Here is a 27,318-nt window from a genome sequence, read left to right as displayed (position 1 = left end):
ATTTGGACTTAACCCTGATCTTAACCCTGATCCTAACCCTGATCTTAACCCTGATCTTAACCCTGATCTTAACCCTGATCTTAACGCTGACCTTAACCCTGATCTTAACCCTGATCTTAACCCTGATCTTAACCTTGATCTTAACCCTGATCTTAACCCTGACCTTAACCCTGATCTTAACCCTGATCTTAACCCTGACCTTAACCCTGATCTTAACGCTGACCTTAACCTTGATCTTAACCCTGATCTTAACCCTGATCTTAACCCTGATCTTAACCCTGATCTTAACGCTGACCTTAACCCTGATCTTAACCCTGATCTTAACCCTGATCTTAACCCTGACCTTAACCCTGACCTTAACCCTGATCTTAACCCTGATCTTAACCTTGATCTTAACCCTGATCTTAACCCTGATCTTAACCCTGATCTTAACCCTGATCTTAACCCTGATCTTAACCCTGACCTTAACCCTGATCTTAACCCTGATCTTAACCCTGACCTTAACCCTGATCTTAACCCTGATCTTAACTCTGATCTTAACCCTGACCTTAACCTTGACCTTAACCTTGATCTTAACCCTGATCTTAACCCTGACCTTAACCCTGACCTTAACCCTGATCTTAACCCTGACCTTAACCTTGATCTTAACCCTGATCTTAACTCTGATCTTAACCCTGATCTTAACCTTGATCTTAACCCTGATCTTAACCCTGATCTTAACCCTGATCTTAACTCTGCCGGACATCCTTTCCTACTCTTGCTTCAGGGGACAACAGGTATTCACAATAAACGTTTGCATTCCTCTCAGATCTCCAACAGGGTCTAGGAGGTAGGGTCTAGGAATCGATTCTGGACAGGGCTGACATATTATGCTTAGAGCCAGAAAAAACTATGTTGGTGATGTGGTCAGGAAAACCTTAGGGCAACTTTGCTTTGCTACATTAGCAGTATAATAATCCTGTGTTTCCTGTTTCATGAGTGTAGGTGGTGTGCCAGGCCAATCAGAACGGGTCTCAGGCGGAGTGCGAGCTGGGAAACCCGCTGAAGAGAGATGCTATACTGAAATTCTACATCATCCTCAGCACGTCTGCTATCACCATAGAGACCACGGAACTCACTGTCAACCTCCTGTTGGCTACGTAAGTCCTGGCTGGGCAACTCATTTTCATAGTTGGTCTATTTAATGCATCTTAGGTTTCTCATACTGTAAAAAAAAAAACGGTTTATTTTCATATCATAGAGAAATACAGCTGTCATTGCACATGAATTGCTACTTTCAATATATGTATTCAAATTGAAATAGTCAAAAATGAAGATAGATATTTTTTCCAGATTGCAATATGATGTGTGTATGTTGTCTCCTCCTCAGCATCAGTGAACAGCGAGACCTGGCCACAGTCACAGCCGTGGCTAAAATCATCATAGAGCTCCCCCTGGCTGTCAGTGTGTAAGTCACACCCTCATGTCATCAGTGTGTCAAACAAATTTTGCCCCCGGAGGCCACATTCGGTACAGTGAGTCAGTAGGTCAATACACATTGACTGATATTTAACCCAGGATAGTGACAGTTGCTACTGTTTTCAGGGAGTTCTGAGAAACATGCAAACAGTTAACAGTAGTACCATAAGGCTCCCAGGCTCTGTCCAGCTGTCCACTGACCCTATCCCCCTGTCTGTCTCTGTGTTGTTTCAGGCTGGCCAGACCACACCAGCTGTTCTTCAGTGGGGCCGTAAAGGGGGAGAGTGCCATGGAGACCCTGGACGATGTCGGGAGTGCTGTGGAGTTTGAGTTTACGGTGAGGAAGAGGAGACAAATCAAAAGTCGATGTAGCATGATAATGGCGGTATTCACTTAAACAATCTCACTGGAATAAGACCTCCTTCATTCCTGTCATTATTGAGAGAGTAATATAATATAATAAAGACAGACCAGCTAGATCTACTGTCTAGATTATATTATTATGACAGACCAGCTAGATCTACTGCCTAGATTATATTATTATGACAGACCAGCAAGATCTACTGCCTAGATTATATTATTATGACAGACCAGCTAGATCTACTGTCTAGATTATATTATTATGACAGACCAGCTAGATCTACTGCCTAGATTATATTATTATGACAGACCAGCTAGATCTACTGTCTAGATTATATTATTATGACAGACCAGCTAGATCTACTGCCTAGATTATATTATTATGACAGACCAGCTAGATCTACTGCCTAGATTATATTATTATGACAGACCAGCTAGATCTACTGTCTAGATTATATTATTATGACAGACCAGCTAGATCTACTGCCTAGATTATATTATTATGACAGACCAGCTAGATCTACTGTCTAGATTATATTATTATGACAGACCAGCTAGATCTACTGTCTAGATTATATGATTATGACAGACCAGCTAGATCTACTGCCTAGATTATATTATTATGACAGACCAGCTAGATCTACTGCCTAGATTATATTATTATGACAGACGAGCTAGATCTACTGCCTAGATTATATTATTATGACAGACCAGCTAGATCTACTGCCTAGATTATATTATTATGACAGACCAGCTAGATCTACTGCCTAGATTATATTATTATGACAGACCAGCTAGATCTACTGCCTAGATTATATTATTATGACAGACCAGCTAGATCTACTGTCTAGATTATATTATTATGACAGACCAGCTAGATCTACTGCCTAGATTATATTATTATGACAGACCAGCTAGATCTACTGTCTAGATTATATTATTATGACAGACCAGCTAGATCTACTGCCTAGATTATATTATTATGACAGACCAGCTAGATCTACTGCCTAGATTATATTATTATGACAGACCAGCTAGATCTACTGTCTAGATTATATTATTATGACAGACCAGCTAGATCTACTGCCTAGATTATATTATTATGACAGACCAGCAAGATCTACTGTCTAGATTATATTATTATGACAGACCAGCTAGATCTACTGTCTAGATTATATTATTATGACAGACCAGCTAGATCTACTGCCTAGATTATATTATTATGACAGACCAGCTAGATCTACTGTCTAGATTATATTATTATGACAGACCAGCTAGATCTACTGTCTAGATTATATTATTATGACAGACCAGCTAGATCTACTGCCTAGATTATATTATTATGACAGACCAGCTAGATCTACTGCCTAAATTATATTATTATGACAGACCAGCTAGATCTACTGTCTAGATTATATTATTATGACAGACCAGCTAGATCTACTGCCTAGATTATATTATTATGACAGACCAGCTAGATCTACTGCCTAGATTATATTATTATGACAGACCAGCTAGATCTACTGTCTAGATTATATTATTATGACAGACCAGCTAGATCTACTGCCTAGATTATATTATTATGACAGACCAGCTAGATCTACTGCCTAGATTATATTATTATGACAGACCAGCTAGATACCTCACATCTCAAAGTAGGGCTACTTAATGTTAGATCCCTCACTTCCAAGGCAGTTATAGTCAATGAACTAATCACTGAACATAATCTTGATGTGATTGGCCTGACTGAAACATGGTTTAAGCCTGATGAATTTAAAGTGTTAAATGAGGCCTCTCCTCCTGGTTACACTAGTGACCATATCCCCTCGTTTTTGTCTTTTGAGCTTCTAGTCAGTCTACTCAATCACTTTTTATAGCTACTGTTTACAGGCTTCCTGGGCCGTATCCAGCGTTCCTCACTGAGTTCCCTGAATTCCTATCGGACCTTGTAGTCATGGCAGATAATATTCACATTTTTAGTGACTTTAATATTCACATGGAAAAGTCCACAGACCCACTCCAAAAGACTTTCGGAGTCATCATCGAGTCAGTGGATTTTGTCAAACATGTCCTACTCACTGCCACAAGTCATACCCTGGACCTAGTTTCATCCTGTGGAATAAATATTGTGGAACTCCATGTTTTTCCTCATAATCCTGGACTATCGGACCACCATTTTATTACGTTTGCAATCACAAGAAATAATTTGCTCAGACCCCAACCAAGGATCATCAAAAGTCGTGCTATAAATTCCAGACTCGCTCCACCTACCCAAGGACATCAGAGGACAAAAATTGGTTAACCATCTAACTGAGGAACTCAATTTAACCTTGTGTAATACTGTAGATGCAGTCGCACTGCTAAAAACAAAAAACATTTGTCACAAGAAACTAGTTCCCTGGTATACAGAAAATACCCGAGCCCTGAAGCAAGCTTCCAGAAAATACCCGAGCCCTGAAACAAGCTTCCAGAAAATACCCGAGCCCTGAAGCAAGCTTCCACAAAATTGGAAAGGAAATGGCGCCACACCATACTGGAAGTCTTCCGACTAGCTTGGAAAGACATACCGTGCAACAATGAAGAGCCCTCACTGCTGCTCGATCAGGCTATTTTTCCAACCTAATTGAGGAGAATAAGAACAATCCTAAATGTATTTTGGATACTGTCGCAAAGCTAACTAAAAAACAGCATTCCCCAAGAGAGGATGGCTTTCACTTCATCAGTGATGAATTCATGAACTTCTTCGATGAAAAGGTCATGATCATTAGAAAGCAAATTACGGACTCCTCTTTGAATGTGCATATTTCTCCAAAGCTTGGTTGTTCTGAGTCACAACCCTGCCAGGATCTACAGTAGGGTCAATGGAGACACTCAAGTTTTTTAATTCTATATCTCTTTACACATTCATGAAAATATTCATGGCCTCAAAACCTTCAAGCTGCATCCTGGACCCTATTCCAAGTAAACTACTGAAAGGGCTGCTTCCGGTGCTTGGCCCTCCTATGTTGAACATAATAAATGTCTCCCTATCCACCGGATGTGTACCAAACTCACTAAAAGTGGCAGTAATAAAGCCTCTCTTGAAAAAGCCAAACCGTGACCCAGAAAATGTAAAAAACTATCAGCCTATATTGAATCTCCCATAAATCCATTAAAAAAAACCCTGTTGCGCAGAAAGTCACTGAAAATCCAACTGACATTTACTCCTGAGGTGCTGACCTGTTGCACCCTCTACAACCACTGTGATTATTAATTTTTGACCCTGCTGGTCATCTATGAACATTTGAACATCTTGGCCATGTACTGTTATAATCTCCACCCGGCACAGCCAGAAGAGGACTGGCCACCCCTCAGAGCCTGGTTCCTCTCTAGGTTTCTTCCTAGGTTCCTGACTTTCTAGGGAGTTTTTCATAGCCACCGTGTTTCTAAAAATCGAATCAAATAAATGTTTATTTGTCACATGCACCGAATACAACAGGTATTAGACCACTTTGTGACATCCGCTGATGTTAAAAGGGCTTTATAAATACATTCGATTGATTGATTGATAATGTAGCACAGGGATATATTTCTATGGCTGTGGACCTTGGAAGATATAAGATAAAAAGCTATGCAGTGTTGTGAAGAGAGCAATATATTAATATTTTGGTGTGTTTTTGGTGTGCTTTTTTCATTCATTTAACTATTCACCCCTTCATGTTTTGATCAGGTGACCAACACCGGGCCGTCCCTGCAGACTCTAGGCTCCGCCTTCCTCAACATCATGTGGCCTCACGAGCTGTCCAATGGGAAGTGGCTCCTGTACCCCACTGCTCTCCACTTCCATGGCCATCCAGAAACACCCTGTACCCCCCACACCTCCCTCAACCCACGCAAGTTCTCCCACAGTTCTCCTTCTGACGACCAGCCACAGGCAGCAGGCCTGAAGGTAGGATTTTAGTGGTCTTGAGCCATAAAGGGTTCCATAAATGGAGACAAATATTGTCCATAAATAACCCCATTGGACAAAAAGGGGTACACCTCCTCACACTCATGAGCTAAAGCATAATTATATTGTTTGCCTAAAAGTATTGTTGTGGTTTCATGAGATGTAAAAAAAAAATATATATATATATAGGTATATTTGATATACTTGATGCAATGTGTGTTGTCCTCTGCTTCATGTCCCTGTGAGCAGGCCAGGAGGAAGGGGCGTTCCAACCCAGAAGAGGAGGGCCATGTGATGACCAAGGGCAGTCTGGGAAGGACTACGCCTGCTGTGGCTGCCTCAGAGAGACGCAAGTCACTCAAACTGGTGAGAGAGAGAGTGAGGGAGGGACAGAAAGTGAGAGTGAGGGAGGGACAGAAAGAGAGAGGGAGAGAGATGTCAGAGAAAGAGAGGGACAGGGAAAGGGGGATACCTAGTCAGATGTAGAACTGAATGCCGTCAACTGAAATGTGTCTTCCGCATTTAAACCAACCCCTCTGAATCAGAGAGGTGCAGGGGGACAGGGAACAAGAGGGATTACAATGGGGTTGTAACCATTACTGGGGAAGCTACTGTGAAGATATAGTTTATCAAGTTACCTGTTACTTCACACTGAAAGAAGTTAAGCTACACTAAAGCTACAGTGGCAAGAAGAAGTATGTGAACCTTTCGGAAATACCTGTACCTGGATTTCTGCATAAATTGGTCATAAAATTTGATGTGATCTTCATCTAAGTCACAACAATAGACAAACACTCTGCTTAAAACTAATAACACACAGAAATGATATGTTTTTCATGTCTTTATTGAGCACACCGTGTAAACATTCACAGTGCAGGGTGGGAAAAGTATGTGAACCCTTGGATTTCATAACTGGTTGATCCTCCTTTGGAAGCAATAACCTCAACCAAACATTATCTGTAGTTGTGGATCAGACTTGCACAATGGTCAGGAGGAATTTTGGACCATTCCTCTTTACAAAACTGTTTCAATTCAGCAATATTCTTGGGATGTCTGGTGGGAAGTGCTCTCTTCAGGTCATGCCACAGTATCTCAATCAGGTTGAGGTCAGGACTCCAGAAGGCGTATTTTCTTATTTTGAAGCCATTCTGTTGTTGCTTTACTTCTGTGTTTTGGGTCGTTGTGTCTTTTTTTCTCCACACATAGTGTTGTGTGTTCCTTCCAAACAACTCAACTGTAGTTTAATCTATCCACAGAATATTTTGCCAGAAGCGCTGTGGAACATCCAGGTGCACTTTTTCAAACTTCAGACAGTTTTTTGTGGACAACAGTTGCTTCTTCCGTGGTGCCCTCCCATGAACACCATTCTGGTTTAGTGTTTTACGTATAGCAGACTCGTCAACAGAGATGTTACCATGTTCCAGAGATTTCTGTATGTCTTTAGCTGACACTAGGATTCTTCTTAACCTCATTGAGCATTCTGAGCTGTGCTCTTGCAGTCATCTTTGCAGGACGGCCAACAGTGCTGAACTTTCTCCATTTATAGACAATTTGTCTTACCGTGGACTGATGAACATCAAGGCTTTTAGAGATACTTTTGTAACCCTTTCCAGCTTTATGCAAGTCAACAATTCTTAATCTTAGGTCTTCTGCGATCTCTTTTGTTCGAGGCATGGTTCACATCAGGCAAGGCTTCTTGTGAATAGCAAATAGCAAAACATTTTGAGTGTTTTTTATAGGGCAGGGCAGATCTAACCAACATCTCCAATCTCGTCTGGTTGATTGGACTCCAGATTAGCTGATTTTGACTCCAGTTATCTTTTGGAGAAGTCATTAGCCTAGGGGTTCACATACTTTTCCCAACCTACACTGTGAATGTTTAAATGATGCATTCAATATAGACAAACATACAATAATTTGTGTGTTATTAGTTTAAGCACACTATGTTTGTCTATTGTTGTGACTTAGATGAAGATAATATCAAATTTGATGATCAATTTATGCAGAAATCCAGGTAATTCCAAAGGGTTCACATTCGTTTTCTTGCTACAGTATGTGTACACTCTTAGAAAATAGGTGCTATCTAGAACTAAAAGGGTTATTTGGTTGTCCCCATAAGATAACCCTTTGAAGAACGCTTTTTGGTTCAAGTTAGAACCCTTATGAGTTCCATGAATAACCCTTTCCACTGAGGGTTCTATATGGAATCCACACTTAAGATAATACAGTTTACTGAACTAAAGCTACTTTGTGATATATTATCATATCTAAATCTGAAACGTCATAGACTACAAATCGTAAGAATAGATCACTTTGGAGTCAGATTTGAACAGAATGTATAATTTATCCTATTAATCACATAAACAGAAGTGAGAAATAGGCAGGTCTGATCTACACCGCTACATGGTAAAATAGTAGCGTGTAGTTCCAGTAGTTAGCTACACCGCTAAATGGTAAAACAGTAGCGTGTAGTTCTAGTAGTTAGCTACACATTTACATGGTAAAATAGTAATGTGTAGTTCCAGTAGTTAGCTACACAGCTACGTGTAGTTCCAGTAGTTAGCTACACAGCTACATGGTAAAATAGTAGCGTGTAGTTCCAATAGTTAGCTACACCGCTACATGGTAAAATAGTAGCATGTAGTTCCAGTAGTTAGCTACACCACTACATGGTAAAATAGTAATGTGTAGTTCCAGTAGTTAGCTACACAGCTACGTGTAGTTCCAGTAGTTAGCTACACAGCTACATGGTAAAACAGTAGTGTGTAGTTCCAGTAGTTAGCTACACCGCTACACGGTAAAACAGTAGTGTGTAGTTCCAGTAGTTAGCTACACCGCTACATGGTAAAACAGTAGTGTGTAGTTACAGTAGTTAGCTACACCGCTACATGGCTAAAAAAGTAATTAACTACCGGAAACACTACCAAGAGTTGAATTTAGTTCAACTACCATCAAGCTAGTGTAAAATGTAGTTAAATTACTGGTTGAACTACATGTAGTTCACTACTCCACAACACTGGTTGTAATCAGGCCAGCACTATAGAGAACATCCCATAGCTCACGTGCTACAAACATGCCCTTAGAGCCCTGTACCTCAACGCATCCATACTGTGAGTTTGATTGTATAGCAACTCTGCTATTCTCATCGATGGTCTTCCAACCCTCTGTGTAGGACTGTCTGCTGGGTTCAGCGCGCTGTGTGCTGTTCCAGTGTCCTCTCCACAGCTTCTCTGACTCGGCTGTCCTCAAGATCCAGGGACGCCTTTGGAACAGCACCTTTCTGGAGGTAAAACCCCACATCACCTATCACGTTATGTTGTTATGTGGTAATAACAAAGACTACTGTTCCCACGATGCAATTCACCCCACACAACACGTGGTGTAACAGCACCTCCCTGAAGGTAAAACACCACATCACCTATCACATTATGTTATTATGTGGTAATAACAAAGACTACTGTTCCCACGATGCAATTCACCCCACACAACGCGTGGTGTAACAGCACCTCCCTGAAGGTAAAACACCACATCACCTATCACATTATGTTATTATGTGGTAATAACAAAGACTACTGTTCCCACGATGCAATTCACCCCACACAACACGTGGTGTAACAGCACCTCCCTGAAGGTAAAACACCACATCACCTATCACATTATGTTGTTATGTGGTAATAACAAAGACTACTGTTCCCACGATGCAATTCACCCCACACAACACGTGGTGTCACAGCACCTCCCTGAAGGTAAAACACCACATCACCTATCACATTATGTTGTTATGTGGTTATAACAAAGACTACTGTTCCCACGATGCAATTCACCCCTCAACAACACTATCCCTCAAACAAGACCACCCCTCAAACAACACTACCCCTCAACAACACTATCCCTCAAACAAGACCACCCCTCAAACAACACTACCCCTCAACAACAACAACACCTCTGAACACTGTGGCCATTACTCTGTCACAGCTCCAACTGTTCATGTCTCTGCTTGGCACGTTTACCTGAAGTACCAACTCAATGCAAAGTGTATGTTAAAGCATTTGTATTGCTGAACCAGTAACTGTGAAAAGGCACGATGAAGGAGATTAACACTAGTCATTTACTAGGTGAAGGAGATTAGCGTCGCTCTGACCAGTAGCGTGAGAGCCGATCGCATACTGGAACTACAAGGCAACACGAGGGACACTTTGCGTTTTGTTATGACAATGTATGAATCATCGTAAGCCGTCATTATCCGTGTTCCTTGTCATTCATTGTAAATGAAACAATGAGGAATGAGTCATAGGAGTTGGCTAAAGCACAAAGTGATCTCAGTCTCTTGCCAGGCTAACCTATTATAGACCATCTCATGTAAATATATCATTGATAATGTCATTGATCATGTTTGGCCAGTGTAATCTCCTCTCCTTAGTAAATGTCTGTGTTGAGGAAGTCTTCTCTGCTTCTGCTTGCTCTTTGGGGTCTAGGCTGGCCTGCTATAAAGCACGATGTCCCAAGACAACTACTGATGTTAAAAGGGATTTCTGTAACCTTTGATGGATACATCATGTATTGATGTGATCTCTTGCTGTCAGGAGTTTCCTTCAGACCAGGTTCTGGAGCTACTGGTCAGAGCCACGCTAATCTCCTTCACTTAGTAAATGACTAGTGTTAATCTTCTCTATCCTTTCTTCTCCCCCCCTCTCTCTTTTTCTTCTCCTCTTTTTCATGTCTCTCTCTTTCTTCTCCTCTTTTTCCTTTTTCATGTCTCTCACTCTCTCTCTCTCTCTCCTCTTTTCCTCTTTCCTCTTCTCTTTTCCATCCCTCTCTTTTCATCTCTCTTAGGAGTTCCCATCAGTCAGTGCTCTGGAGCTGCTGGTTAGAGCCAACATCACAGTCAAGTCCAGCATCAAACACCTGGTGCTGAGGGATGCTGCTGCACAGGTAACAAACACACACACACACACACACACACACACACACACACACACACACACACACACACACACACACACACACACACACACACACACACACACACACACACACACACACACACACACACACACACACACACACACATTGAGAAACACACACACCGAGAAACACACACACACAATGAGAAACACACACACATACACACACACACTGAGAAACACACACACACTGAGACACACACACACTGAGACACACACACACTGAGACAAACACACACACACACACATACACACTGAGAAACACACACACATACTGAGACACACACACACACACACACACACACACACACACACACACACACACACACACACACACTTAGTGACACACACACACACACACACACACATACACACTGAGAAACACACACACATACTGAGACACACACACACACACACACACACACACACACACACACACACACACACACACACACACACACACACCCACACACACACACACACACACACACACACACACACACACACACACACTTAGACACACACACACACATAGACACACACACACACATACACACACACACACACACACACACACACACACACACACACACATACACACACACACACACACACACTGAGAGACACACATGCAATCACACTGAGTGACACACACACTCTTAACTATTACAATGAACAAGTAGAGCCAATAAAACACTCATTACTTTATATGACTGTGTTTCCCCTGTAGGTCCCAGTGATGATTTACCCAGAGGTTGGTCTGACTGCCCAGTACTGGGTCCCCTGGTGGTGGATTCTCATAGCCATCCTGGCTGGTATCCTGGTGCTGTCTCTGCTGGTCTGCATCCTCTGGAAGGTACCAACACCTAGTATAACACAGAATAAGCACCTCTATTACTGTTCCTACATATCTCTATTATCCTGGTGCTGGCTCTGCTGGTCTGCATACCGTAGAAGATACAACACATATCATATGACTCTCCGTACCTATGGTACATTAATTACTGTACCTACATACAATATAAATACACAAGTATGTGGACACCCCTTCAGATGAGTGGATTCAGCTATTTCAGGTGTAAAAAAATAAAATAAATCAGCACACAGCCATGCAATCTCCATAGACAAACATCGACAGCGTCAACGTGGCACCGTCAAAGGATGCCACCTTTCCATCAAGTTAGTTCATACAATTTCTGCCCTGCTAGAGCTGCCCCAGTCAACTGTAAGTGCTGTTATTGTGAAGTGGAAACGAAAAGGAGCAACAACGTCTCAGCCGCGAAGTGGTAGGCCACACAAGCTCACAGAACAGGACCATTAAGTGCTGAAGCGCATAGCGAGTAAAAAACGTCTGTCCTCGATTGCAACACTCACTACCGAGTCCCAAACTGCCTCTGGAACCAACGTCAGAACAATAACTGTTCCTCTGGGGGCTTCATGAAATTAGTTTCCATGGCTGAGCAGCCGCACACAAGCCTAAGATCACCATGCAGTGGAAACGTGTTCTCTGGAGTAATGAATCATGTATCACTATCTGGCAGTCCGACGGACTAATCTGAGTTTGGCGCATGGCAGGAGAACGCTACCTGCCTGAATGCGTAGTGCCAACTGTAAAGCTTGGTGGAGGAGGAGTAATGGGCTAGGGCTGTTTTTCATGGTTCATGCTTGGCCCCTTAGTTCCAGTGAAGAGAAATCTTAACGCTACATCATACAATAACATTCTAGATGATTCTGTACTTCCAACTTTGAGGCATCAGTTTTGGGTAGGCCCTTTCCTGTTTCAGCATGACAACGTCCCCATACACAAAGTGATGTTCATAGAAATTGATTTTCGAGATCGGTGTGGAAGAACTTGACTGGGCTCTATTAGAGCCCTGACCTCAACAAACACCTCTGGGATGAACTGGAATGCCGATTGCGAACCAGTCCTCATCGCCCGACATCACTCCCAGAAGAGTGGAAACTGTTATAGCAGCAAGGGGCAGCAACATCCATATTAAAGCCCCTGATTATGGAATGAGATGTTTGATGAGCAGGTGTCTACATACTGTTGGTCATGTGGTGTATCTCTATTCTCCTGGCTGGTATCCTGCTGCTGGCTCTGCTGGCCTGCATACTCTGGAAGAGAGAAAACGGGTTACTTTTTTATTTTTATTCTCACATCCACCAGATAGGTGCGGTGAAATGTGTTGTTTTACACGTACAAAAAATGTACATCAGCCAACTTACATCTATTTCCATTATTATCTTTTCATTCAATGTATTTGATATTGCCATCTACGCCATCTCTTTGTGACTAGTCTCCTCTCTTCTCTAGTCCATCTCTCCTTCTCTCTCTTCTCTAGTCCATCTCTCCTCTCTTCTCTAGTCCATCTCTCCTCTCTCTTCTCTAGTCCATCTCTCCTCTCTCTTCTCTAGTCCATCTCTCTTCTCTAGTCCATCTCTCCTTCTCTCTCTTCTCTAGTCCATCTCTCCTCTCTTCTCTAGTCCATCTCTCCTCTCTTCTCTAGTCCATCTCTCCTTCTCTCTCTTCTCTAGTCCATCTCTCCTCTCTTCTCTAGTCCATCTCTCCTCTCTCTTCTCTAGTCCATATCTCCTCTCTTCTCTAGTCCATCTCTCCTTATCTCTCTTCTCTAGTCCATCTCTCCTCTCTCTTCTCTAGTCCATCTCTCCTCTCTTCTATAGTCCATCTCTCCTCTCTCTTCTCTAGACCATCTCTCCTTCTCTCTCTTCTTTAGTCCATCTCTCCTTCTCTCTCTTCTCTAGTCCATCTCTCCTCTCTTATCTCCTCTAGTCCATCTCTCCTCTCTTCTCTAGTCCATCTCTCCTCTCTTCTCTAGTCCATCGCTCCTCTCCTCTCTAGTCCATCTCTCCTCTCCTCTCTAGTCCATCTCTCCTCTCTTCTCTAGTCCTTCTCTCCTCACTTCTCTAGTCCATCTCTCCTCTCTTCTCTAGTCCATCTCTCCTCTCCTCTCTAGTCCATCTCTCCTCTCTAGTCCATCTCTCCTCTCTTCTCTAGTCCATCTCTCCTCTCCTCTCTAGTCCATCTCTCCTCTCTAGTCCATCTCTCCTCTCTTCTCTAGTCCATCTCTCCTCTCTTCTCTAGTCCATCTCTCCTCTCTTCTCTAGTCCATCTCTCCTCTCTTCTCTAGTCCATCTCTCTTCTTCTTTACTTTTTTTCAAACTGCGTTCTCTCTCTTCCTCCCTCCACATCTCTGTTGTAACTCCTCCTCCTCCTCCTCCTCCTCCTCCTCCTCCTCCCCAGTGTGGGTTCTTCAAGCGTACAGAGCGCCGCCCGCAGTACGAAACAGAGTACTACCACGCCCACATGCATGCTCAGCCCTCTGAGGTTGAGAAGCAGGCGTCAGACCAATAGGTTCCTGCCCTCTCCTCTCTCCAAGTGGTAAAGCCATGCACCCTAGCCTGCTCTGCACCTTGGCCTGCTCTGTACCGGCCTGTCAGTGCTGTGACTTTGCCTGAGTTGTGGTCTGTAAACCTCTGTATACCTGAAACAAGTTCATCCTGGCATTGTAGAAAGTTGTTTACATGTTCTCTTCCTGATGAGATTGTCCTTCCTGTTCTATTCATGAATAATCTAATTTCATCTGGTCATATGTCTCCTGATTAGATTAGGTTAGAATGCCAGAATGAACTTGTTTCTTGTTTCTCACAAAATGGCGAGTGAGTTGTCAGCATATGTGTGTTATGCTGTGTGGTGTGTTTACTTTGCTTGTTGTGTGTCACCTGTTTTATTCAAACTTTATGCAAATCACCTGGATGTTTTTGGCTTTTGTGGCACATGTACAATGTTTCATAATCAGCAACCAAAAATCTTCCTTGGGTTGCATAGTAACATCAACCTAGTCTCTCTCTCTCTCTCTCTCTCTCTCTCTCTCTCTCTCTCTCTCTCTCTCTCTCTCTCTCTCCCTCTCTCCCCCACAGTGTGGTTTCTTCCGTCGGGTCCAGTATGAAGACAAAGTTCCTCAGTACCATGCAGTGAAGATCCCCCGTCAAGACCGGCCCCAGTTCCAGCAGAAGGCAGGGATCCTCCAGAAGAAGGAGTGGGCCACACACTGGAGTGACGGAAGCTCCTGAACAGCATCAACAAACAAGGAATAGAATAGCAGCAAACACCCATTCAACCCTATGGCACTCACTAACTCTGCAGTGGAACAAACGTGTGCAGACTGACAGTGTCACAACACTGTTGTGCACATTGCGGCTATGTCCCGATTCATCACCCTTCTTCTGAAGTGTGCACACTTCCCATCATGGATTTATCAATGGTGAAAACTCGCTCAAGCCGATGCTATTCTACTGTATTGTACTGTAGTCTACGGTAGTCTACTGTATTCTACTGTATTCTACTGTATTGTACTGTATTGTACTTTTAGAATGACTGGATCAATATTCTGAACTGCTACTGCTGACTGACTATCTGACTGACTATCTGACTGACTATCTGACTGACTGACTATCTGACTGACTGACTGACTATCTGACTGACTGACTATCTGACTGACTATCTGACTGACTGACTGACTATCTGACTATCTGACTGACTGACTATCTGACTGACTGACTATCTGACTGACTGAATGACTGACTGACTGACTGACTATCTGACTGACTGACTATCTGACAGACTAACTATCTGACTGACTGACTGATTATCTGACTGACTGATTATCTGACTGACTATCTGAATGACTGACTGAATGACTATCTGACTGACTGACTGACTATCTGACTGACTATCTGACTGACTGTCTGACAGACTGACTGAATGACTGACTGACTATCTGACTGACTGACTGACTGACTGAAGGACTGACTGACTATCTGACTGACTGACTGACTGAAGGACTGACTGACTATCTGACTGACTGACTATCTGACTGACTGACTATCTGACTGACTGACTATCTGACTGATTATCTGACTGACTGATTATCTGACTGACTATCTGACTGACTGACTATCTGACTGACTGACTATCTGACTGACTGACTGACTATCTGACTGACTGACTGACTATCTGACTGACTGACTGACTATCTGACTGACTATCTGACTGATTATCTGACTGACTGATTATCTGACTGACTATCTGACTGACTGACTATCTGACTGACTGACTAACCAGGGAAAATCCATATGTACCATGCCTTGCATTGGTGTTTTATACAGACTGTAATACTGCACACAGACTTCTGACTAGATCCATACCAATCAGATTGATCAATACATATTGATAGACTGAACACTGACACTCAAATGGACTTTTACTGCTGACAGGCATCAATATTCACTGATCTTTTCCGATAGGCTAACACACACACACACACACACACACACACACACACACACACACACACACACACACACACACACACACACACACACACACACACACACACACACACACACACACTTATTTCAAAGCCAATGCCTATGACTCGGACTGCTTCTTGTCATAGCTACTGTACTGGTACTGTAAGATCGAAAAGGGCAAAGAAAAACTATGTTTATATATTATTGTTTAGCGTTTTAATTTGAGTCACTGTTGATACAGCGCTAGAATGAAAATGATCTGACAACACCAGCTCCCATTTAGATAAGATTGATCAGAACACATTAGTCTGTTGTCTTGTTGAAGTCCTTAGGGTCTTATTCATTAGGACACACCACGGTAAAACGTTTTGCAACGGAAAACCAAAGCAAGTGTTTCTTACAAAGTTCAGATTGTCCCTTTCTGTTTTCTTCCATTTGATACCTAATGAACACTGCCCAGCCTTCTGACTGCAGCACTGCTATGGCCATAACATTGGAATCAGTTGAATTGATGGTGTTGTGACCGTTTAGGCTGTAGTTTTGTTTTGTGTCGGTCGGCTGTGAGGAACAGCCATTGAGGAATTCACAATAACAATCCATGACCTGAATGATGTTGAAGAAAACAACTTCAACGTACGAAACGACAATATCAACAGCTTCAGCTCATGGTAGGAGATAATAGATACAAACAAACAAAGTTTATAATTGTGGTTGAGTACCACATTGTTCAGGTACTTCACATAACCCCCTGCAGCCCCTTAGATGTCCTCAATAGTTTGAAACCTTGATGGGAAAGATGATTGTAAATAATAATTTATTACAGTTTGTATTTACATAAAAGTGCCTTATGGCTTAATTCAAAAAGAGAGATAATTAATTGGTAGGAAGAGGATGATAATTAACTTTGGAGCTACTGAAGGTTTACTAAAGGTTTACGGTTTACTGAAGGTTTACTAAAGGTTTACGGTTTACTGAAGGTTTACTAAAGGTTTACGGTTTACTGAAGGTTTACTAAAGGTTTACTGAAGGTTTACTAAAGGTTTACTGAAGGTTTACTAAAGGTTTACCGAAGGTTTACTAAAGGTTTACTGAAGGTTTAGTGAAGGTTTAATAAAGGTTTACTGAAGGTTTACTAAAGGTTTACTAAAGGTTTACTGAAGGTTTACTAAAGGTTTACTAAAGGTTTACCGAAGGTTTACGGTTTACTGAAGGTTTACTAAAGGTTTACTGAAGGTTTACCGAAGGTTTACTAAAGGTTTACTGAAGGTTTAGTGAAGGTTTAATAAAGGTTTACTGAAGGTTTACTAAAGGTTTACTAAAGGTTAACTAAAGGTTTAATAAAGGTTTACTGAAGGTTAAGGTACATAATTTGCAGAGTGTTTCACGACACAGTTTAAAACCTTCAAGTAGGGCCTGGAGTTTTCTCTGGTCAGGTTACGTGGTCTGGAGAAACTCCTGGCCCCATCACCCCTGAAGTGAATGGATATGAGAAGTTGAGCAGTGAGACTATAGTGGAATATACAGCCCTGTACACAATGAGAATACAGCCCTGTACACACAATGAATATACACAATTAATATACGTCCCTGTTGTCTACTGGGCCTATGAGCATGTAGAGTCTACTTTGTGATTTAGAAATTGCTGGACAATCTTGTAATAAATGCATTAAAGAATATTGGTGTTGTTCAGACTCATTTATTTTTTTATTTTTTTTGGGGGGGGTCATGATTTGATTGATTTGTTTTACCATTGTAAATAGCAACAAAAGTCAAAGACTAATTAAATTAATTTAGTTTGAGAATCAACTGGGTTTGGTCCAGCTAAATGTCTTGTGGACACTAGATGGCGATAACACACTCTGGTTTGACTTGGCTTGGAAGGAGGGGATATACAGTATATATACAGTATGCAAATCCCAAGAATACTTAAAATGTTTGTAAAAACTGTTGCAGAGGTATTTAGAATAAATTGTACATTCATAGTATGAAAGGATATGTTTTTTTGTAATTGTAGACAGTATGTACTGAAAGACAGTTGGCTTTTGTTCCTGTTATCTTAGTTAAATAGAATTACCTGTATGGTTCAACGCACAGATAACAAAATGGCATTGAATGTTAATTTGTTCTAGTATGTTCTGATATGTTCTAGTATGTTTTGGTATGTTCCGGTATGTTCGGAGTATGTTCTCATTGAGATAAAAATCACATTTTCAAGAGAGACCTGGACCAAGACAGCAGCATCAACACATACGTTTCAGACAAACAGAACAAGCAGTAAAGAACATGTACACGACACAAGTCGGGAAACATTAGGTCCTGTATGTAAAACTACTGGGCCATTACAGTATCAAAACTACATCAGTGAAATAAAATACTTCCTTACATAAAGTCAATGCCGACTAGTGACATCGGATGACAACTAGAAACAGCTATATGATTCAATCTGTTCATCTATTTGACCTTTGAACTCCTCCATGGACACCAGGTCCAGGACATTTAGGCTGGCTTGGAGGGGCTGAGGGGCTGAGTACTGAAAGTTGAAAATACAGCTGTAGTGTTCGGGACTGTTACCTTAAAACAAGATCTGACATTTTATGTGTTTTCATTTCAAGCTAGAAGAGAGGTTTAGATAAAATGGCAGTTTTCCTGAAATTAATCTTATAAAAAGAATGTACCAGCTGGGTTCTCCCCAAAAGAACGCAGGAGTGTCAATGCGCCACCTTGTGGACTGGCTGAGGCACCTTGTGGACTGGCTGCGACACCTTGTGGCTGCAGCACTATGTAATAATATATATATATATATATATATATATATATACATATATTTATTTTATTACATCAAATTAAAGCCAGGCACCACACCACAATACGGTATTTGAGGAGGCACAGGGTGTGTGTGTGTGTGTGTGTGTGTGTGTGTGTGTGTGTGTGTGTGCGCATGTGTGTGTGTGGATTGATGGCAGGGAAAATGATGCACCTCAGCTGTAGCATAAAACAGAGGAAAGTGGCAAGTCGCAAGCTGCCCTTGTACCGGAGAACAAGCACCCACACGCGGACTATTAGGCTTCCCCATCAGTATAGACCCCCCCAGCAAGGTCGGAGAAGTGCCGTGCCATAGTTTTGCCCCTGCCTGCTATGAGAGTGAGCCAGCCAGCCAGCCAGCCCATTCATCCGTCCGTCTTTTCCGACGCAACCTAAACCTGTGGCTGCATCACTGCCTGGTATGGCAATATCACCGCCCTCGATTGCATGGCGCTACAGATAGCAGTGCAGACAGCCCAGTGCATCACACAAGCGGTATCGGTGTGTCCAGTCTGACACCAACAGGCTCCTGAACAGCTTCTATCCCAAGCTCCCGAGTGGCGCAGCAGTTTAAGCAGTGCATCTCAGTGCAAGAGGCATCACAACAGTTCCTGGTTTGAATCCAGGCTGTATCACATCTGGCTGTGATTGGGAGTCCCATAGGACGCTGTCGTCTGGGTTTGGCCGTGTAGGCCGTCATTGTAAGTAAGAAGTTGTTCTTAACAGACTTGCCTGGTTAAATTTTAAAAAGCAATACAACTGATACACAGACTATCAGAGTTGACCTTGAGTCTTTATTGACCTGTCATTTGTATTTTTGCACTGTCTCTACACACACTCACAGGGCCCTACACACTCACAGGGCCCTACACACTCACAGGGCCCTACACACTCACAGGGCCCTACACACTCACAGGGCCCTACACACTTACAGCGCCCTACACACTCACAGGGCCCTACACACTTACTGTGCCCTACACACTCACAGGGCCCTACACACTCACAGGGCCCTACACACTTACAGGGCCCTACACACTCACAGGGCCCTACACACTTACAGGGCCCTTCACACTCACAGGGCCCTACACCCTCACAGGGCCCTACACACTCACAGGGCCCTACACACTCACAGGGCCCTACACACTTACTGTGCCCTACACACTCACAGGGCCACAGGGCCCTACACACTCACAGGGCCCTACACACTTACAGGGCCCTACACACTTAAAGCGCCCTACACACTCACAGGGCCCTACACACTTACTCTGCCCTACACACTCACAGAGCCCTACACACCTACAGGGCCCTACACACTCACAGGGCCCTACACACTCTACACACTCACAGGGCCCTACACACTCACAGGGCGCTACACACTTACAGGGCCCTACACACTCACAGGGCCCTACACACTTACAGGGCCCTACACACTCACAGGGCCCTACACACTTACAGGGCCCTACACACTCACAGGGCCCTACACACTTACAGCGCCCTACACACTCACAGGGCCCTACACACTTACTGTGCCCTACACACTCACAGGGCACACACACACACACACACACACACACACACACACACACACACACACACACACACACACAGTCACTCCAAAACACACACACTGTCATTCCAACACGCACACACACTGTCACTCCAACACGCACAAACACACACTGTCACTCCAACACGCACAAACACACAATGTCACTTCAACACGCACAAACACACAATGTCACTTCAACACGCTCACTCCATCATCTGTTCACTCACACCCACCCACTCACATACATTTATAGTGACTCTACACACACCCCCTCACATACATTTATACTGACTCTACACACACCCCCTCACATACATTTATACTGACTCTACACACACCCACTCACATACATTTATAGTGACTCTACACACACCCACTCACATACATTTATAGTGACTCTACACACACCCCCTCACATACATTTATAGTGACTCTACACACACCCACTCACATACATTTATACTGACTCTACACACACCCCCTCACATACATTTATAGTGACTCTACACACACCCCCTCACATACATTTATACTGACTCTACACACACCCCCTCACATACATTTATAGTGACTCTACACACACCCCCTCACATACATTTATACTGACTCTACACACACCCCCTCACATACATTTATAGTGACTCTACACACACCCACTCACATACATTTATACTGACTCTACACACACCCACTCACATACATTTATAGTGACTCTACACACACCCCCTCACATACATTTATAGTGACTCTACACACACCCACTCACATACATTTATAGTGACTCTACACACACCCACTCACATACATTTATAGTGACTCTACACACACCCACTCACATACATTTATAGTGACTCTACACACACCCCCTCACATACATTTATACTGACTCTACACACACCCACTCACATACATTTATAGTGACTCTACACACACCCACTCACATACATTTATAGTGACTCTACACACACCCACTCACATACATTTATAGTGACTCTACACACACCCCCTCACATACATTTATAGTGACTCTACACACACCCACTCACATACATTTATAGTGACTCTACACACACCCACTCACATACATTTATAGTGACTCTACACACACCCACTCACATACATTTATAGTGACTCTACACACACCCCCTCACATACATTTATAGTGACTCTACATACACCCACTCACATACATTTATAGTGACTCTACACACACCCCCTCACATACATTTATAGTGACTCTACACACACCCACTCACATACATTTATAGTGACTCTACACACACCCCCTCACATACATTTATAGTGACTCTACACACACCCACTCACATACATTTATAGTGACTCTACACACACCCCCTCACATACATTTATAGTGACTCTACACACACCCACTCACATACATTTATAGTGACTCTACACACACCCCCTCACATACATTTATAGTGACTCTACACACACCCACTCACATACATTTATAGTGACTCTACACACACCCCCTCACATACATTTATAGTGACTCTACACACACCCCCTCACATACATTTATAGTGACTCTACACACACCCACTCACATACATTTATAGTGACTCTACACACACCCACTCACATACATTTATAGTGACTCTACACACACCCCCTCACATACAAGCTGCTGCTACTCTGTTTATCTTATATCCTGATCTGATGCCTAGTCACTTTACCCTTAAACATATCTTTTCTTGTTTTTAAAATGTATGTACAGCCAGGGCCACACCCCAATACTCAGACATCATTTACAAAAGATTCATTTGTGTTTAGTGAGTCCGCCAGATCAGAGGCAGTAGGGATGACCAGGGATGGTCTCTTGATAAGTGTGTGATTTGGACCATTTTCCTGTCCTGCTAATCGTTCAAAATGTAACAAGTACTTTTTGGATGGAATGGAAAATGTAGGGAGTAAAAAGTACGTTCTTTTCTTTAGGAATGTAGGGAAGTAAAAGTAAAAGTTGCCCAAAATATAAATAGTAAAGTACAGATACCCCCAAAAAACGACTTTTAAGTAGTTCTTCAAAGAATTTTTACTTAAGTACTTTAAACCACTGCTAGAGATAATAGTTCACAGAAGTGTACGATAGAACCAATCCAAGAGCCTGTCACCCCACTGATCTGTGCTTCGGTCTGGGCTCACATCAAGGACAAATGATAATGTGAGTGGTAGTGGGTTCAGATACAGTATTTGTAATAAGGCTCTGCTCTGTGGTAATCTATATTTCAAGGTCCTGTTCTGAGTGCTCATTGTGACAGACTAGCTATAGCCTAGTTGAGAGCCTCAGGCTGAGGCAGGGAATCTGGGTTGCTCTGAAAATGTAGTGCTTGAGTGCAGCAAGCCTATGCTTTTCAGTGACTGTGCCTTTTATCTAAATATATTATATTCATACAAATGTACTTACTACGACTGTGATGTGTGGTGACTCACCCTAGCTATCTGGAGATGAATGCACTAACTGTACTTCGCTCTGGATAAGATCGTCTGCTAAATTACTCAAATGTCAAATGTACGTAAATGTTGATGTAAATGATCATGTAGATGTAAATTAGATGTAGATGTAAATTAGATGTAGATGTAAATTAGATGTAGATCTAAATTAGAGGTTAATGTATTTCATCACTATTTTATTGTAATTGAGGAAAGGCATCTTTGTAAAGCTCATCGTTTCAATTAAAACAATATCTTATAGAGCAAATATATTAGAATATAAGTGTCTTGCCCAATAAGCAAGGGGTTACAAACAAAGACATTGCCCCCCAGAAATCCAACATTGGTCTCCTGCTCACCAATGGTAGGAGATTGAGTACATGTATGCGGGGGTTAAAGCTGGAATGCTGTTGAAACTGCCACAGCCGTTTGGGATTTTACAGCAACAATGAAGTTACTGCAAACAATCAACACGGTTTCCTCTATGACATCATTGCCCGTGTGATAGAACAGCAGAAAATGTACTGCCATTTTTAACCACGTTGGGCAACGCTCCTCACCTTCCTCTTCGTCAACAAAACAATAACAACGGCTGTGGGGCGGACAGTGGCGCTGTTTCCCCTACGGCGGATTCCATCTCTAAGTCCTGTTGTGCATGTTTGATAGATTGGTGAGGACGTGGGAAGGGTTAACTAGCTGGACAACTGTCTCCTGGCAGCCGTGATTCACTCTCTTCTGATTCTCTCTCTTCTGATTCACTCTCTTCTGATTCACTCTCTTCTGATTCACTCTCTTCTGATTCACTCTCTTCTGATTCACTCTCTTCTGATTCACTCTCTCCAGTTATCTCAGAGAAACACCAGGAACCTTTCTGTTCTCCACCAGTCTCAGAGGGGAGTGTGTGAGTGTGTGAGTGTGTACTTTGTAACATAGATAGTAACAGTCACAGCAAAATCACACAATTACAGAATTGAGTAAATAATATGCATTTAATAATGCTCTGGTCTCCAGCTCCCTTCAAGAGCCTTAAGTGCAGGGTTGTCCTAATTTATGCAAGCAATGATAACAAACAGCAGTGTATTGATCATATAGTAAGAAAGTGTGAATAGTACAATGTGAATAGTAAAGTGTGAATAGTAAAGTGTGAATAGTAAAGTGTGAATAGTACAATGTGAATAGTAAAGTGTGAATAGTACAATGTGAATAGTAAAGTGTGAATAGTAAAGTGTGAATAGTAAAGTGTGAATAGTACAATGTGAATAGCAAAGTGCGAATAGTAAAGTGTGCATAGTAAAGTGTGAATAGTAAAGTGTGAATAGTAAAGTGTGAATAGTAAAGTGTGAATAGTACAATGTGAATAGTACAATGTGAATAGTAAAGTGTGAATAGTAAAGTGTGAATAGTAAAGTGTGAATAGTACAATGTGAATAGTACAATGTGAATAGTAAAGTGTGAATAGTAAAGTGTGAATAGTAAAGTGTGAATAGTACAATGTGAATAGTAAAGTGTGAATAGTAAAGTGTGAATTGTAAAGTGTGAATAGTAAAGTGTGGATAGTAAAGTGTGAATAGTAAAGTGTGAATAGTACAATGTGAATAGTAAAGTGTGAATAGTAAAGTGTGAATAGTAACGTGTGAATAATACAGTGTGAATAGCAAAGTGTGAATAGTAAAGTGTGAATAGTAAAGTGTGAATAGTAAAGTGTGAATAGTAAAGTGTAAATAGTACAATGTGAATAGTAACGTGTGAATAGTAAAGTGTGAATAGTAAAGTGTGAATAGTAAAGTGTGAATAGTAAAGTGTGAATAGCAAAGTGTGAATAGTAAAGTGTGAATAGCAAAGTGTGAATAGTAAAGTGTGAATAGTACAATGTGAATAGTAAAGTGTGAATAGTAAAGTGTGAATAGTAAAGTGTGAATAGTAATGTGTGAATAGTAAAGTGTGAATAGTAAAGTGTGAATAGTAAAGTGTGAATAGTAACGTGTGAATAGTACAATGTGAATAGTAAAGTGTGAATAGTAACGTGTGAATAGTAAAGTGTGAATAGTAAAGTGTGAATAGTAACGTGTGAATAGTAAAGTGTGAATAGTCAAGTGTGAATAGTAACGTGTGAATAGTACAATGTGAATAGTAAAGTGTGAATAGCAAAGTGTGAATAGTAAAGTGTGAATAGTAAAGTGTGAATAGTAAAATGTGAATAGTAAAGTGTGAATAGTAAAGTGTGAATAGTAAAGTGTGAATAGTAAAGTGTGAATAGTAACGTGTGAATAGTAAAGTGTGAATAGTAACGTGTGAATAATACAGTGTGAATAGTAACGCGTGAATAGTAAAGTGTGAATAGTAAAGTGTGAATAGTAATGTGTGAATAATACAGTGTGAATAGTAACGTGTGAATAATACAGTGTGAATAGTAACGTGTGAATAGTAAAGTGTGAATAGTAAAGTGTGTATAGTAACGTGTGAATAATACAGTGTGAATAGTAACGTGTGAATAGTAAAGTGTGAATAGTAAAGTGTGAATAATACAGTGTGAATAGTAACGTGTGAATAGTAACTTGTTAATAGTAGGAGACAGGATATGGCGGACTGAAGACAGCGGTGCAGAATGCCTCAAGATAAAAACGTAATATTCATTATCTGTAAATCTGAAGAAAATATTAAAACTTCACTCCACACACTCATGGGCAATAACCTTCAATCTGGAAAACAACACAACACAAAACAAATTGTAAGGCTAGAGAAATGTATCGACCAATATCACCAATACAATCAATACCCAAACATGTCGGAGAGTAAGCATGGAGATCCAATAAATAAAATCAAATCAAATCAAATCAAATTTTATTTGTCACATACACATGGTTAGCAGATGTTAATGCGAGTGTAGCGAAATGCTTGTGCTTCTACTTCCGACAATGCAGTAATAACCAACAAGTAATCTAACTAACAATTCCAAAACTACTGTCTTGTACACAGTGTGAGGGGATAAAGAATATGTACATAAGGATATATGAATGAGTGATGGTACAGAGCAGCATAGGCAGATACAGTAGATGGTATCGAGTACAGTATATACATATGAGATGAGTATGTAAACAAAGTGGCATAGTTAAAGTGGCTAGTGATACATGTATTACATAAGGATAAGGATCAATACCCAAACATGTCGGAGAGTAAGCATGGAGATCCAATACCCAAACATGTCGGAGAGTAAGCATGGAGATCCAATACCCAAACATGTCGGAGAGTAAGCATGGAGATCCAATACCCAAACATGTCGGAGAGTAAGCATGGAGATCCAATATCCAAACATGTCGGAGAAGTAAGCATGGAGAACCAATCCCCAAAAGAACACGTGACTCCTCGCTGGATACAGACGATTTATGCGTGTAGAAACTGACTTGCTGAAGTCGATAAATAACAAACTGGGCGTTCTTCAACTAGTCAGTAAATATACACTTACCGGTCTCAACCAGATTCACCTGGAATGCTTTTCCAACAGTCTTGAAGGAGTTCCCATATATGCTGAGCACTTGTTGGCTGCTTTTCCTTCACGCTGTGTTCCTACTCATTCCAAACCATCTCAATTTTTTTGATGTCGGGGGATTGTGGAGGCCAGGTCATCTGATGCAGCACTCCATCCCTCTCCTTCTTGGTAAAATAGTAACATAGATAGTAACTGTCACCTGGAGGTGTGTTGGGTCATGGTCCTGTTGAAAAACAAATAATAGTCCCACTTAGCCCAACCAGATGGGATGGCATATCACTGCAGATGGTTGTGGTAGCCATGCTGGTTAAGTGTGCCTTGAATTCTAGATAAATTACAGACAGTGTCACCAGCAAAGCACCCCCACACCATCACACCTACTCCTTCATGCTTCATGGTGGGAATCACACACGCGGAGATCATCCATTCACCTACTCTGCGCCTCACAAAGACATGGAGGTTGGAACCAAAGATCTTAAATTTAGACTCACTAGACCAAAGGACAGATTTCCACTGGTCTAATGTCCATTGCTCGTGTTTCTTGGCCCAAGCAAGTCTCTTCTTCTTATTGGTGTCCTTTAGTAGTGGCTTATTTGCAGCAATTTGACTATGAAGGCCTGATTCACGCAGTCTCCTCTGAACAGTTGATGTTGAGATGTGTCTGTTACTTGAATTCCGTGTAGCATTTATTTGGGCTGTAATCTGAGTTGAAGTTAACTCTAGTGAACTTATCCTCTTCCTTTCCTGTGGCAGGTCTTCATGAGAGCCAGTTTCTATTTAGAGCTTGATGGTTTTTGCAACTGCACAAGAAAGACATTTTCGAAGTTCTTGAAATGTTCCACATTGACTGACCTTAATAAACAAATTAGGCTTATTTGGGCAGTCTTGACAGAAAATGTACATTTTTTCACATGTCCATGAGGTTCAAAGTCTTTCCTTTCAAATGGTACCAAGAATATGTATATCCTTGCTTCAGGTCCTG

General features: G+C 41.7%; 2 protein-coding genes across 4 annotated transcripts in view; one reads left to right on the top strand and one right to left on the bottom strand.

Annotated features, from left to right (window-relative positions):
- Positions 1-17,733, top strand: part of LOC139413874 (integrin alpha-7-like) — a 66,303-nt gene extending 48,570 nt beyond the window's left edge. For 2 of the 3 annotated variants that reach the window (XM_071161706.1, XM_071161705.1), the window contains exons 15-23: positions 985-1,139; positions 1,370-1,447; positions 1,693-1,795; positions 5,528-5,746; positions 5,996-6,112; positions 8,919-9,032; positions 10,580-10,678; positions 11,441-11,566; positions 14,653-17,733. In XM_071161706.1, coding sequence (XP_071017807.1) covers positions 985-1,139; positions 1,370-1,447; positions 1,693-1,795; positions 5,528-5,746; positions 5,996-6,112; positions 8,919-9,032; positions 10,580-10,678; positions 11,441-11,566; positions 14,653-14,805 — 1,164 coding nt within the window. In that variant the 3' untranslated portion in view covers positions 14,806-17,733. Of the gene's footprint in view, positions 1-984; positions 1,140-1,369; positions 1,448-1,692; positions 1,796-5,527; positions 5,747-5,995; positions 6,113-8,918; positions 9,033-10,579; positions 10,679-11,440; positions 11,567-13,975; positions 14,114-14,652 lie in introns of all 3 variants that reach the window. The other variant, XM_071161707.1, reaches the window with a different exon arrangement.
- Positions 1-27,318, bottom strand: part of LOC139413878 (biogenesis of lysosome-related organelles complex 1 subunit 1-like) — a 127,262-nt gene that overhangs the window by 72,928 nt on the left and 27,016 nt on the right. The window lies entirely within an intron of this gene.

This window comes from Oncorhynchus clarkii, chromosome 7, assembly GCF_045791955.1.
Source record: "Oncorhynchus clarkii lewisi isolate Uvic-CL-2024 chromosome 7, UVic_Ocla_1.0, whole genome shotgun sequence".
NCBI lineage: Eukaryota > Metazoa > Chordata > Actinopteri > Salmoniformes > Salmonidae > Oncorhynchus > Oncorhynchus clarkii.
Note: the sequence above shows the minus strand (reverse complement) of the source record. Positions and strands in the feature narration are given on the sequence as shown.